We start from the raw sequence: 13,721 nt of genomic DNA, 5'->3' as shown, positions 1-13,721 counted from the left end.
GGTAAAAGTCGTCTTGACTCGCAAAAAGTGTGCTGATTTAGTGAGTCAATCAATGATCACTCAAATAGCATTAAAGCCTTTTATTGTCCTCAGCAATCCCACAACAAAGTCCATCGTAATGTTCTCCCATTTCCACTCAGGAATAGAAAATGGTCTCAGCATCCCTGCTGTTCTCTAATGCTCTACCTTTACCAGTTGACAATTTAGGTATTCAAATACAAAACGCATAATATCTTGCTTTATACCTGGCCACCAATAGAGTAGTTGCAAGTCTTTATATATCTTTGTACTCTCCGGATGTATAGAATATGGAGAAATATATGCCTCTGTCATAATCTCAATCCTAAGAGAGTTAATATTAGGAACCCAAAGTCAGCCTTTGTATTTAGCTATTCCATCCTCTACAGAATACAACATACGACCCTTAGATTCATCCCTTTGTCTCCACTTCCTCAACTGTTCGTCTGTCGACTGCCCGATACGAATGCTGTCTCTTAAGGTAGACTGTATCGTCAAAGTGGATAATCTAGGAGTGTTGCCCTTAGTATAAATCTCTAGATCGAACCTCTGAATCTCTGTTTGAAGAGGTTTCTGCATCGACAGATGAGCTATGACGTCTTCCTACTCAAGGCGTCTGCAACGACACTAGCCTTCCTCTGGTGGTAGCTAATTTCATAGTCATAGTCCTTCACAAGCTCTAACCTTCCTCATGTTCAGTTCCTCCTGGGTGAAGAGGTACTTGAGACTCTTGTGATCGGTAAAGACTTTGCAATTCTCACCGTACAAGTAATGTCTCCAAATTTTCAAGGCAAAAACAACTGCTGCTAAGTCCAAATCGTTCGTCGGATAATTCTTCTCATGAACCTTTAACTATCTAGACGCATAAGCAATAACTCGATCGTGCTACATCAAAACGACACCCAATCCGAGTTTAAAAGCATCAATGTACAACACATAGTCCCCTTTCCCAGATGGCATCGCTAGAATTGGTGCGGTAGTAAGTGCCTGCTTCAGCTCCTCAAAACTCTCTCGATAGTTAGCTCCCCATACGAACTTGGCATTCTTTTTCGTCAAGGCTATCAAGGGCACTGTAATAGACGAAAAGTCCTTAATAAATTTTTGATAATGGCCCATCAAGCCTAAGAAACTGCGTATCTCGGTTGGACTTCTCGGTACTAACCACTCTTTCACGGCCTCCACCTTAGATGAGTCAACTGCTACTCCTTCACTCGAAATAATGTGGCTTAAGAATGCTACCTTCTCCATCCAAAATTCGCACATGTTGTACTTAGCATATAGTTTCTGATCCTGAAGTACTTGCAATGCGGTCCTCAAGTGTTGTCTGTGCTCATCTCTGCTCTTAGAGTAGATCAGGATGTCATCTATGAATATGATGATGAACCGATCCAAGTATGGCTGAAATACGTGATTCATGAGATCCATGAAGATCACTGGGGCATTCGTCAACTCGAACGACACTGCCAAAAACTCATAATACCTATAACGAGTTCTGAAGGTTGTCTTGTGAACATCTGCTTCCCTCACCTTTAATTGATGGTACCCCGAATGAAGATCTATCTTCAAAAATATCGAAGCTCCCTATAACTGATCGAAGAGATCCTTGATCCTTGGCAATAGGTACTTATTCTTTATGGTCATCATGTTCAACTCTTGATAATCAATACAGAGTCTCAGTCTTCTGTCCTTCTTCACGAATAACACTGGCACGCCCTATGGAGAATAACTAGGACGAATAAATCTCTTATTTAGCAACTCTTTAATCTGGTCCTTCAATTCTTTCATCTCGGTAGGTGCTAGACGATATAGTGCCTTCGAAATGGGTACTGTACCCGGTAACGATTCTATAGAAAATTCTACTTCTCTGTCAGGTGGGATACCAGCAACATCGTCAGGAAATACCTCAGGGAACTCCCTGACCACTTCCACATCCTCTATAGGCTGATTGACTATGTCGGGTACTGAAATGATGCTGGCTAGAAATCCTTGACAGTCTCTATGCAAAAGTTTCCTCATACGAACATAAGAAATGACATACGACACCTACCTGCTCTTCACTGCCTCAAAAATAAATGACTTCCCACTGATCGGTTTGACTAACACTGACCTTTGCTGGAAATCAATCAAAGCTTCATTTAATGTCAACCAATCCATGCCCAATATAATATCGAACTTAGGCATTGGCAACACAATAAGATCTGCCCGAATAGTGTTCTCCTGCAGCCTGAGCTCTATGTTTCTAACCCAACTGGTAGATAACATCTCTTCCCCTAAAAGGATTGTCACTCTACATCCCCCTTCCACATGCTCAGGGATGATTGCTAAACGATTCACAAATGATTCAGATATAAACAAGTGCGTAGCTCCAAAATCCAATAAGCATAAGTGGCTACCCTGCAATATAAATCTTGCATGTGTCAACAGAAACATCACATCAAGTCCAAGTCTCTCAAAATCTACCACAAAATTTTTAACTCCTATGGTTTAGGCATCAATTTTTTTTAAAAAATCTTTTAATTATCCATAAATTCTGAACTCCTACCTTAGCAATAATTCTAGCATTTGGACTTAGCATCTCAATAAATTTAACGATTAAAACTTTATCGAATCAACTATAATATCTGTGATGAGTGTGGTGTCTGGCTCAGCCTGTTAGGCATGCATCACATAAGCCCTATCGGTCATTGGCTGCTTTAGCTTCAGGCAACCATAAGATTGATGCCCTTCCTCGTCGCACTTAAAGCACTTACCTGATCCCCACATGCACTTGCCAAAGTGATGATGGTTGCACTCCTTACACAAGGGTTTGTCACCTACCTTCGGGGCAACTGGCCTCGAAGGCTGCTGCTTCTGTTGTCCTTGAGGCCTTTGGGGCCCTTGTAACCTCGGTGATCCTACAAACGATTTCTTATTTGCTGTTGTCGATATTGTCTCTTTCTCTGCATCTCAAAATTGATATCCTTCAGGGCTTGCTCTTCCCGGAAGGCTCTGGTAATAGCAGAAGAGTACTCAGTCGGGTCCGCCATCAACACATCGCTGTAAATAGTAGGCCACAAACCGTCCAAAAAAAGTGCCTCAGTTTTTCCTCAACATCATTTGCAATTAGAGGCACAAAGTGACACCCCTGTCAAACTTCCGGACATACTCCACAACAATTAAGTCTCCCTATCGGAGACTTATGAACTCCCTCTTCACCCTTGACAGCACATCGGCTGTGAAGTACTTCTCATAGAATATCTTCTTGAACCCCTCCCAAGTCAAGGTGTTCAAGTCAATTGACTTCTGTGCCCTTTCCCACCACAAAGAGGCATTATCCTTCAGTAAATAGGTGGTGCAACGCACCTTGCCTGCATCTTCCATGTCCATAAACTTGAATATTACCTCTAACGATCTGATCCATCCCTCAGCCACAAATAGATCTGTAGTGCTAGAGAAATCTTTAGGGTCCATCCTCTTAAAGCGCTCATAAACTGCTTCTGGTCGAACCCTACGAGAAGTTTTAGTGTGCTACTCCAACAATTGCACCATACCTTCTAGCATACGAGTACTAGGGGGTGGGGGTGGAGGAGGTGTCTGAAGCACTCAATCTTCAATATCATCGACGGTGGTGCCTCCCCATACCCCTCCTCTCTATTCCCCCTATTCCTCCTTTCGTACCGTCAGGGAGGCATCTCTGTTCTCAATCCAAAACAAGAAAATAAACCGCATGCATTTATTCATATATATATATATATATATATATATATATATATATATATATATATTGACAAATGGCATAGCAATTAAATTCTTAATAAATTTTATCTAAAGTTACAGACTTTAAGGCTTGAATTCTTGGGCTTCTCACACTCGACAGTAGGTACATCCCTTACCAGAACAACCGCTCTGATACCAACTAAAACGACCCTATACTAAATTTAACTAATGATACTAAATGTTTTTTTCCCCGAAAGCTATAGTTCACGCAGTACTGTTCACCAAAAACTTCTATTCACTGAAATTAGAAAACTCATTATTAAAAACTTTAAAACAAACAATGCCAATGAAACCTTTAAATGTTACTTGAGTCATGAACTACACTAAAATAAATTAAGTAGCAATCAACATTCAAAATTCCAGAATTTAAACCCTCAAACCATCTTTATTAAAAACCATCCCCTCAAATTTTATTATCTTTGGTTTTATGCGAAAACGGAAGGTCTTTGGGAGTGCACTGCCTAGGTCCTGATCCATTCAAGTGTCAAAGCCTCCTGCCTCAGTATCCTCCTCACCAACAACCATTCAAATCTAGTGAGTCTAACGACTCAGCACATCCCGAACCAGTATTACAAGTACATAATCTTCCATTCACATGCATAATACCATAATAATAATTCTTTTTTTTCCTACAAATTCATTTAACTTAAATTCAATGGCAATCACCTTAATCTAAACCTTTAGAATAACTTGATGTCTATCATAGACCTCTCCTCAACTTAGCATAAGCATAGTGGTGTAGTACCTTCATCAAAAGTGACATCCTCTCTCCGATGGATCCATCTACAAAGTATATTACCGGGCTGGCAGAGTTCATTGACCCCATTATCGCCAAATCCCTCATGCCAACTTATAGTGAGTTCACTGTCACTATTTTCAACGGATTCCTTTCCTCTCGTGAGTTCACTACCCCCGTTTTCGACGGATCCCTTCCCTTTTGTAAGTTCACCGTCGTCGATTTTGATGGATTCCATCCCCTCTTGTGAGTTCGCTGTTGGTCCCGTGCATCCGACAAGAGGGGTGAATTGCCCTGAAAAGACAAAAATACCCCTTCCAAAACTTTCGACTTTGATTAAGGCAAACACTTTAATAAGAGAAACTAAAATGCATAAAATAAGTACGAGACAAAAAGATTACTTGGTTTGCAACCGAAGAGATTGCTAATTCAAGGTAAGTGTAGCTCAACTAATCAACTTCTTCTTTGACACCAGTCGGAGGAGGAGAAGCCTCTGCAAAACTTTGAAAGCACAGATTTTGAAGAAAATAGTGAAATAACTCAAATACAGAAAGTGTTGTTCTAAACTGACTGAGTCATGGCTCTATTTATAGTGTTCTGGTGAATTTTATCTGTTGCTGATGTGGCACGGTCCGGGCACCCAAACCCTCTCCAGGCGCCCAACGAGGTAAACTCTATCTCCTCACAACGGCCGGTAGATAGAGTTTTTTCATATCCGAGTGCTTGGACCATGTCTGGGCACCTTAACCATGTCTGGGCACCCGAACCATTGCTGACGTGAACCCGAAGAGTGATCCACTGCGATGTGGCACCCTTTGGGCACCCTGGTGATCCGGGCGCTCGGATCCGTCAACTTCGTGTTGACTGTCCAACGCCTTCTCCAGTCACTACATTCTTCTCTGGTCGCCTGGGTGATCCTCTGGCTTTCCAGAGTCAAACTCACCCGAACCCAACTTCGGCCTTCTCTCCTCGAGCAATCTTTCGCTCCGATTTCTAGTCCCTCAAAAACTTTGTGTGCTTCCTTCTCATCTGCCAACATACTTTTCTGCAGCACCTTGTCCCTTGGATGCACTGAACCCGTCGACTCCCTTCCCGTGCCATCTTTCACGCTAGTTGTGTCTTCCGCTCGACTTCTTGTGTTCCTAAGCTCCTGCACACTTAGACACAAGGATCAAATACACAAGACCTAACTTGACTTGGTTGACCACATCAAAACCAACACGATGCACTTACAATCGCCGCACCCATTCTTGATGGATTTACCTCACTACCTCCAGTCACATCTAATCGTTTTCAACTCGTTGTCCTAGCCTCTCAACTCGACCAACACTACTCTAACTCTAGCCCCTAACTCGCCTCAAAACATGATCATACCACATCCCCATGCAAACCCCAGTCTACAAGGACGAGTCCAAAAACTACGCCATTGAGACATCGATCCTCCCTTCTCGAAACGAACTCTACCTTGCGACTCAACTCCCTCCCCGCCAGAATTAAGTCTCACATACCAGCCCTCTTTAAACCTCCTGGACTTCATCCTAGAATCCGAAAATGCAGCAACATCCCCTACAGTTTTCCAACCACAATACTCGACAAGAACAACAAGATCTAAAGGAAAAACTTCAGAAACTTCAAGAAACCACATTGTCATCTAATGAGACATGCTTCTACGTATTTTCATGAAAGATTTCAGTAAGGACAAATACTATAAATTGAATGGGAAAAAGAAGGATTTAGGATGTGTGCCTTTGTGTTAATAACGCTCAAAACCAAATACTGGCATGAAGGGTTATAGCGCACGATCGGGGAATGACTTCCCTTCCCTTTCCTCCTATTGATCCATGATTCTCTTTCTTTTTTTTTTCTTTTTGATTCGTGCAGCTAAGTCTTGGTCGTCGCCCACTCTCCCTGATCCTAGGTTTGCCTCCTCTCTCCCTTTTTAAGACTTCAGATTTGGGTATTTATGTGTAGGGATTTATTTGGCCTATTAATCTATGTTAAACTTAGTTATTTAGGCCCAATTTAAGTAAAATAAAAAGAAAAATTAAAATTTAGGTGTACTTTACAAAGAGGTCTCCTATTTTACCGAATTTGATTTCTAGAGTAAAATAACTACTGGTTTGAAATAAATCGGATTTCGGACGCTCCCAGAAGTTTCTCAAGCCACTAGCACCACTAACTTCACAAACATTCGCTTTCAGTGCCATACATGGTTTGCAAAATCGCTATCCGGATCGTGGGATCGTACGATCCTACGATCCGGATACCCAAAATCGATCCAGGATTGTGCAAAATCGATTTTTGCAGCAGGATCGGTAGGATCGGAATAGAATCGATAGGATCGTAACATGATCGAAGCAAAATCGGAGCAGGATCGGTGGAAGCTTTAAGAGGTCATAACTTTTGACTTGGATTGAACCATGGGACCTATAATATATCAAATCAATGCTCGTTTGAAGATCTTTAATAAATTTCAAAGTTTATCTTTAACCGCTCTATTTCAAACCCAAAAAATATCATTTAAATCTTTTTCGGATATCCAAAAGATTTTAGCTTTTTTTATTATCTTTTTTTTTTGTCTTATTAGGGTTTTAAATTATTTAAACATATGTTTAATTATTTTTGAGTTAGTTTTTTATCAATAATATTTTGTCATTTCTTTTTCCCAAAATGATGAGTTTTGGATGCTTATTGTCTAGTATTGTGTGACATCAACCAATCTTTAGAAGATTATTTTCGGCATTCATATTTGAATCAAAGAATTCAATAGCTTCTGTTATGTACGTTAGGTGCTTTGTTGGCATTTAAATTGGATCGTCTTATAAACCAAGGAAATATTTTTGACGTTGAATGTGTATTATTATTGTGTTAATAGAAATTTTATATTCTTTCATTTTATGATACAAAAATATAAATATTATTACTATGCAAGAATGGTAGTTAAACTACTAGTTAATTTAAATTTGTACATGTAGTAATGTAATCTGAGGTGTTGAGTGTAAATGATTGCATATATATGCAAAATTAGTTATTTATTTATATGTAAATGAGTTTTTAGGTATTTTTTCTAATTATTAATCATGTATGATAAGACTTTGAAGGTTTTTGGTAGGATCGTACGATTCTACGATCCAATCCCTACCGATCCGATCCCGATCCTAAATCGATTCTGCGTAGGATCGTGATTCTACAAACTATGGCTCTTCCATTGGTTATCAAAATTTGTCTCCATGTCACCTCTATCAATTTGTGATGCCACCCACTAAACATTAGAGTCATTGATTTCTTCCCTTCATGCTTGATCTTCAAAATGTTGTCTCTTTTGTTCTGCTTAAGATCTGCACTAGGTTGGCAATGCCAGCTACCCTCAATGTCTAATGCTTTGGGTAGTTTCTATCTCTCTACCTTCTGATTCCTGCCTGCCCCACCTCCTGCACCTAGATGTTTCTCTGATTTCATAGATGATTGTCCTCCAAATCCAAATTCAAATCCTTCTAATTCTATTCCCCTATTAGCAGCTATACTACCTACCAACTTATTTTATCAATAGCACTTCTTGATATAGAGTTCTGCATAAGTGCTTCCCTCCCTACAGAGCTTCTCTTATAGGGCTTGCATTGGTGAAAGTTTCATTCCTCCTGAGGTGCTTTCTTCAGCACTTCATTCTGCTTTCAGATCTTTGGCTTTCTTTAGCACTTCATTCTTGGTTTCGTTTGGGCTCCAGCTGTCTTTTCTATGTCACTATATCTCAATCAACCTCTCAGCGTGTTCACTACCCTTATCTCTACACTTCTTCCCAGTGTCCTTGATTGTGCCAGACACTAGTCTCCCTCTCTCTCAAATCATTTTCTAGAGGTAGAATCCCTCTTTTCTAACAAGCAAAACTTATTTCCTATCCTTAGCTTGCTTCTTCTTCTTGACCCTTCTTCCAAATTTTCTTGTTTTTCCTTTCCTACACTCACTGTGTACCATAATACACAATCCTATCAGCTAGTTATAGGATTTGTCTACTGCTTCCTTCTCCCTTTTCATCAATTTGTCAGGTGCTGTTGTATGAGGCACGACAGGTAGAAGCTCACCCAAGAGACTTTTCTCCTGTGGTCTTTCTCCATCCTCTAGTCGTCCCTGTAAACCTCATTGAATGTTTTCCTTCTCTCTATCCATCTTTGTACACACCAGTTAAAGAAGAAGCACACGTGAGAGACTTGTTATGTGGCCTTTCTTCATCCTTTCTCTATCAACTTATTGATTGATATGAGGTCAAGGAATCAATACCTATGTGATCTGCAACAACTCTTTCAAGCTTTGTTCATATGGTTAATTTTGTGAACACCAAATGGCTATTTTTTCTTACAGCGATACTACTTCGTTAGAATGTCTGAGGAAACAAAGATTGATGAAGTTTACTCTAATTAGAAAGAAATAATTGAAATGTTTGAGAGGAATACAAATTAGCATTGCCCTTTTTAACCCTTTGAAATATACTTTAGCGTTGTCACTTCTCAAAGGAACAGAAGATGGAAAATACTCAAAAGGCTCTTTCAACTAAGAGTAGTAGCATTCTAGAGTACTTACCAATGAAGGTAACAAAGTATTTAAAATTATAACACACTTTCAACACACACACAAAATAAAAAATCGTACCATTCTAAAATATGCATCACCGAAGCTGACAAATTATTTAAAACCAATAGTTAAAGTTCATTGGCTAAAACTATTTTCAAAAACTTGAGCTATTAGGAAAGCTCCAATTTATATATTTGTATTGTAAATAGTCTGCCTTCATGTGTGGGTCTGGGTGACACTCTCTCTTCATGTGTGGGTTGGATACTTGATTTGATTGACATGGCCTCATAACATATACAACAATAATAATCAAGTCTTATCCTACTAGGTGGGGTCGACTTTATGAATCCTTTTGTATCATTGAGCTCTATCTCCTATTATATCATCATCTATATTTAAATAAATTTATCTTGTTTTATCGTTGCTAATCAAGTCTTTTTTGGCCTTCTTCTTCCTCGATTGATATATGTGTTTGTCATAATTTCACATCACTTAACTGTAGCATTTATTGGTCCTCTAAGTATATGTCTGCACCATCTTAAACGTATCTCTCGGAGTTTTTCCTTAATAGATGCAACTCTGACTTTCTCTCTAATACTCTCATTTCTTATTTTTTTCATCCTCGTATGTCCATACATCCACCTTAACATCCTCATAACATATGAATGATTCAATTTTTTTAAGATAGGTAGGATTTGAATTTTTATAAATAATTGTTAGCCAATCAATTTTAAAGAGGAATGCTAATAATATAATTATATAAATTGTTTCCTTTTCTAAGGATCTTCTTTTGGGACATCTGGTTTACCAATCAGACCCTATATATCCAGACATGCTAAGAAGGGTGTTGATGTATCTTTTTGAACACTAGCAAGAAATGAAGATTGGACGTGCTCACTTAATTGCAAGACATACACTCTAGATTCTAAAGATTAGATAAAATGTGAATAACTTTTTGTAGATTTTGTAGGTTAAGATAACCCATGAGATTATTTTGGAGTGGAGAAGAATCAAGCACTAGAGAAGATAAGTGTTTAGCCACCACCAACTGATATAATGCTTGAGATTTATGCCTTATTTTGCTCACTTTTCCTTAAATCATAATGGAAATAGAATCAATATTAGAGGTTACCAAAAAAGTGATTTAGTGTGTTTACATGTAGATAATAAGTTCAAAGGATATCTAGGCGTATAGAAGACAAAAGAAAGTAGTATTTGATCAATACACCGATAAATAAGGATATTAATCTATCAGAATGGTGCAAAAGCAACTCATTTCATTATTGTATCGGAGTTTTAGTTTTTAACTGAAATGATATGGTGTTGGTACCGTATCATGTCATACCGATATAATTTTGATATTTTTTAAATATAAAATATATTAATTAAAATTAAAATTTTTAACTTAAATATTAAAAAATTAAAAATGCAATAAATAAATAATAATAATAATAATAATTTTTTTTTTAAAAAAAATTGAATCACGGAGCCACCACCGTGATCCCATGATGACCTTTGCGGGGCCACGAAGGCCTTCGCGATCCCACCCGTGACAACCTCTGTGGAGTTGTGGAGGTGCCACAATCCCATGACGGCCTCCTCAGGATCATGGAGGCCCCTTGCGATCTCATGGAGTACCACATGATCGTGGCTCCTTTGTGATCCTATAGCGTCCTGTGGTGTCGGGCAGCAGGTACAATGGTAAATTTTGCCCATTTTGACCAGAACAGTTCAAAATTTTAATCCATGATTTTCACATTGTCTTAAACTTTGACATTAGAAGTAAAGCATAAAAGTATAGTAGGTTTCATTATAAGGATAGAGGTGTCAATGTTCAAGAATTGGAGATAAAATTATTGTACTAAAGTGGATTTCAAAAACTGAGATTCTAAATGTTACAAGTTCAGATTCTAAGTAAGATTAAATGATGAAATTGAAGGTAATTTTACGAGAACCAAGACAAAATTAGGCATGGAATTGTTACGAATGAAAACTAAAAGAATTTGGTGAGACTTAAATGAACAGGGACAGTCTATGAAAAATTCAAAGATGTCTATCTTTGCCTTGTTTTAAGACTATAAGGCTAAAGGTATCTTTCCAGTACTAGTGGCTCACATTTGATGTCTGCCAAATATGGGAGGTTTATGATAGTTAATTAATTCCAGGGTAAAGATCATTTCCACTAACCCCCTATTGAGGTAGGTCATCAACGTTGAATACTAAATTCTTTTATTAAATGCACTCAACGATCCTATCCTATATAAGTGCTGTATCAAATGACATCCCAAATTGTGATATTCATTCATTTGAAATTGGCTGGCTGCAAATTAATATTTTGTAGTTGTTTTGTTTAATTATGCTTATCCTTTGGTTACCCATGTCTACTTTTACTCATTATACTTTAGGATAAAGTTGTGTCTTTTCATAGTTTTATAATTTTTTAAGCAAAGTTGAGTATCTTACTAATTGCAGAAAATTTTTGACAACATCATGAATCGGGATATACCCTGGCCACAAGTGCCTGAAGAGATGAGCTTTGTAGCCTATGATTTGATTGGCAAGTAAGATCTGAGATGTAATTAAACTTTGGTTATTTTCTTGTTTGGCAATGCTCTAAATATTATTACATTACGTTTTTCTGGTTGGAGTAGCATAGTGGGTACATGAGTCGTAATTGTGCTCTATACTGTAAAATACATTTCTCTGACCCTAAGATGTTTTACGTATGCATTTAAAAAAAACTCAAATTAAGTAGGCAACCAAACTCATCCTTTACTTGTTTTTCAGATTGCTAATTCAAAACCCAAGCCAACGACTTGGAGCAACTGGTGCTGGGGAGGTAAATATCATTTAGAATGATCAACATCTTTAATTAGTGCAGCAAAACCTGACATTAGTGTTTTACACTAGGACAGGTGAAGGCACATCCATTCTTCGAAAGCATTAACTGGGACATGCTCGCTTTGCAAAAGGTTACATTTTTCAAGTCTAGACTACTTACGCGATCCAAGATTCAGTTTCTTTTTCAAACACAACAGAAAGAAACATGACTGAATTAAGTTTGATTCTCTCTTCACAGGTAGCATTCATCCCCTCACCTGAAGGCGAAGAGGACACAAGCTATTTTGCTAGCCGGCATCAATGGAACCGAAGTAATGAGCTGCTTGCGGCAGCATCACATGACTATGATGACGGATCAGACACATGCAGTATGAGCTGCGGCAGCAGTCCTCACAGCTCCAGCCAGGATGAAGATGTACACTGATATATTTTCCGTTTTTTACCATGGAATTGGTCATTCTTGGAGATAACATTCTGTTTAAAATTTTCCGTGAACAGGGAGATGAATGTGGCAGTATGGCAGACTTTGGGCCATCGCATTCTGTGAAATATTCCTTCAGCAACTTTTCTTTCAAGGTAGGAGTTTCACTGAACCATAGTAATTGTGGTTATGAAAGATTATGCTGTGAATAAAATCTCATCTCATCCTCCTGCAAAATCACTCTCAGAACTTGTCGCAACTGGCTTCAATCAACTACGACCTGATAACAAAATGCAACTCTAGCAAAGATTCAGCAGAAGCTTCTCATCCCTGAGACCAATTTTGCGTCAGCAACTCTTTTCATTTCATGTAACTTGTTTTGAATTGTCAAGAGTCAGGCTGTCAATGGTGGCTCCTAATTAGTCCATGCAAAATATTTGTGGATGTGTATATATAGCAGCATGAGTGTGAGGAATACATAGAAGTTTAATCCTGCCGACTCAGATATGAAACTTGTAGACGAGGTGAAGTTTTCTTGAAGAATATTTTACTGTTTCATATTTTCCCGTTTTGTTCGAGTTTTATTAATTTTTTCCTTCAGGCTTTTCAGATCAAACTGTAATATCAGTAAAGAAGTACTTGGTGCACCTTCTATGATATATGCCTTGTTGAAGGCCTTGGAAACCCAATTTTGAGGTTCCTAGGCCACCTGTGAATTGTATTCAGCTTACAAAATGATTGATTATCCATCACTTCACGTGATCATGCCTTCAGCTTACAAAAATGGCCCCTGCCAATTTCTGTTTGTTCATCAAAATGATTGATAATCTTGTGATGGTGATTCAGTGGTGGTAATTCAGCTTGGAACTCAGTCTAGCCTAAATCAGCATACATTCGAGTAAAATGTCTCCTCATTGTGTTGAATAAACAAAAAGGCGGTGAGTCAAAACATATTGGAGGATATGCGTTGCTTTAATTGTATTGATTACCAGAAAAGGATTGATTAAAACGTAATTGTATGTTCAGGTTGCAAGCCGATTTAATTATGCCCATGAATTCAATTTTTTTTTCCAAAACACTTTTAGAGATGCAAACTCATATAAAGATTGTATTTAAACACCTTGTAATCAAATTTCAAGAAATTGTGAGATTTTTTTTTTTAGAATTTGGCTTTCACACAAGTTATAAAATGGATTTGTGATTAAAAATGTTGAATTTAGGGGGCATGACCTCATTTTTAAAATTGATTATCCCCTAGAACTCGACGATATGTTTGAATAAATACTCGCAAACTCAACTTATAATTAAAATTAGAGACAGGGATATTTTGTAGGTTCATGACTTTAACATAAGTCATCTTTTCGGGGCGGTGCGGTGATTAAA

General features: G+C 38.2%; 1 protein-coding gene across 3 annotated transcripts in view; it reads left to right on the top strand.

Moving 5' to 3' along the window:
- The window catches only part of LOC122055945 (probable serine/threonine protein kinase IRE), a 39,618-nt gene extending 26,414 nt beyond the window's left edge, over positions 1-13,204 (top strand). For 2 of the 3 annotated variants that reach the window (XM_042617644.1, XM_042617643.1), the window contains exons 11-17: positions 11,549-11,637; positions 11,864-11,915; positions 11,992-12,048; positions 12,156-12,332; positions 12,416-12,493; positions 12,586-12,862; positions 12,949-13,204. In XM_042617644.1, the coding sequence (XP_042473578.1) occupies positions 11,549-11,637; positions 11,864-11,915; positions 11,992-12,048; positions 12,156-12,332; positions 12,416-12,493; positions 12,586-12,672 (540 nt within the window). In that variant the 3' untranslated portion in view covers positions 12,673-12,862; positions 12,949-13,204. Of the gene's footprint in view, positions 1-11,548; positions 11,638-11,863; positions 11,916-11,986; positions 12,049-12,155; positions 12,333-12,415; positions 12,494-12,585; positions 12,863-12,948 lie in introns of those variants that run through there. The other variant, XM_042617645.1, reaches the window with a different exon arrangement.
- The last annotated feature ends 517 nt before the right edge of the window (positions 13,205-13,721 follow it).

Source organism: Zingiber officinale, chromosome 3B (genome assembly GCF_018446385.1).
Source record: "Zingiber officinale cultivar Zhangliang chromosome 3B, Zo_v1.1, whole genome shotgun sequence".
NCBI classification, from domain to species: domain Eukaryota; kingdom Viridiplantae; phylum Streptophyta; class Magnoliopsida; order Zingiberales; family Zingiberaceae; genus Zingiber; species Zingiber officinale.
Note: the sequence above shows the minus strand (reverse complement) of the source record. Positions and strands in the feature narration are given on the sequence as shown.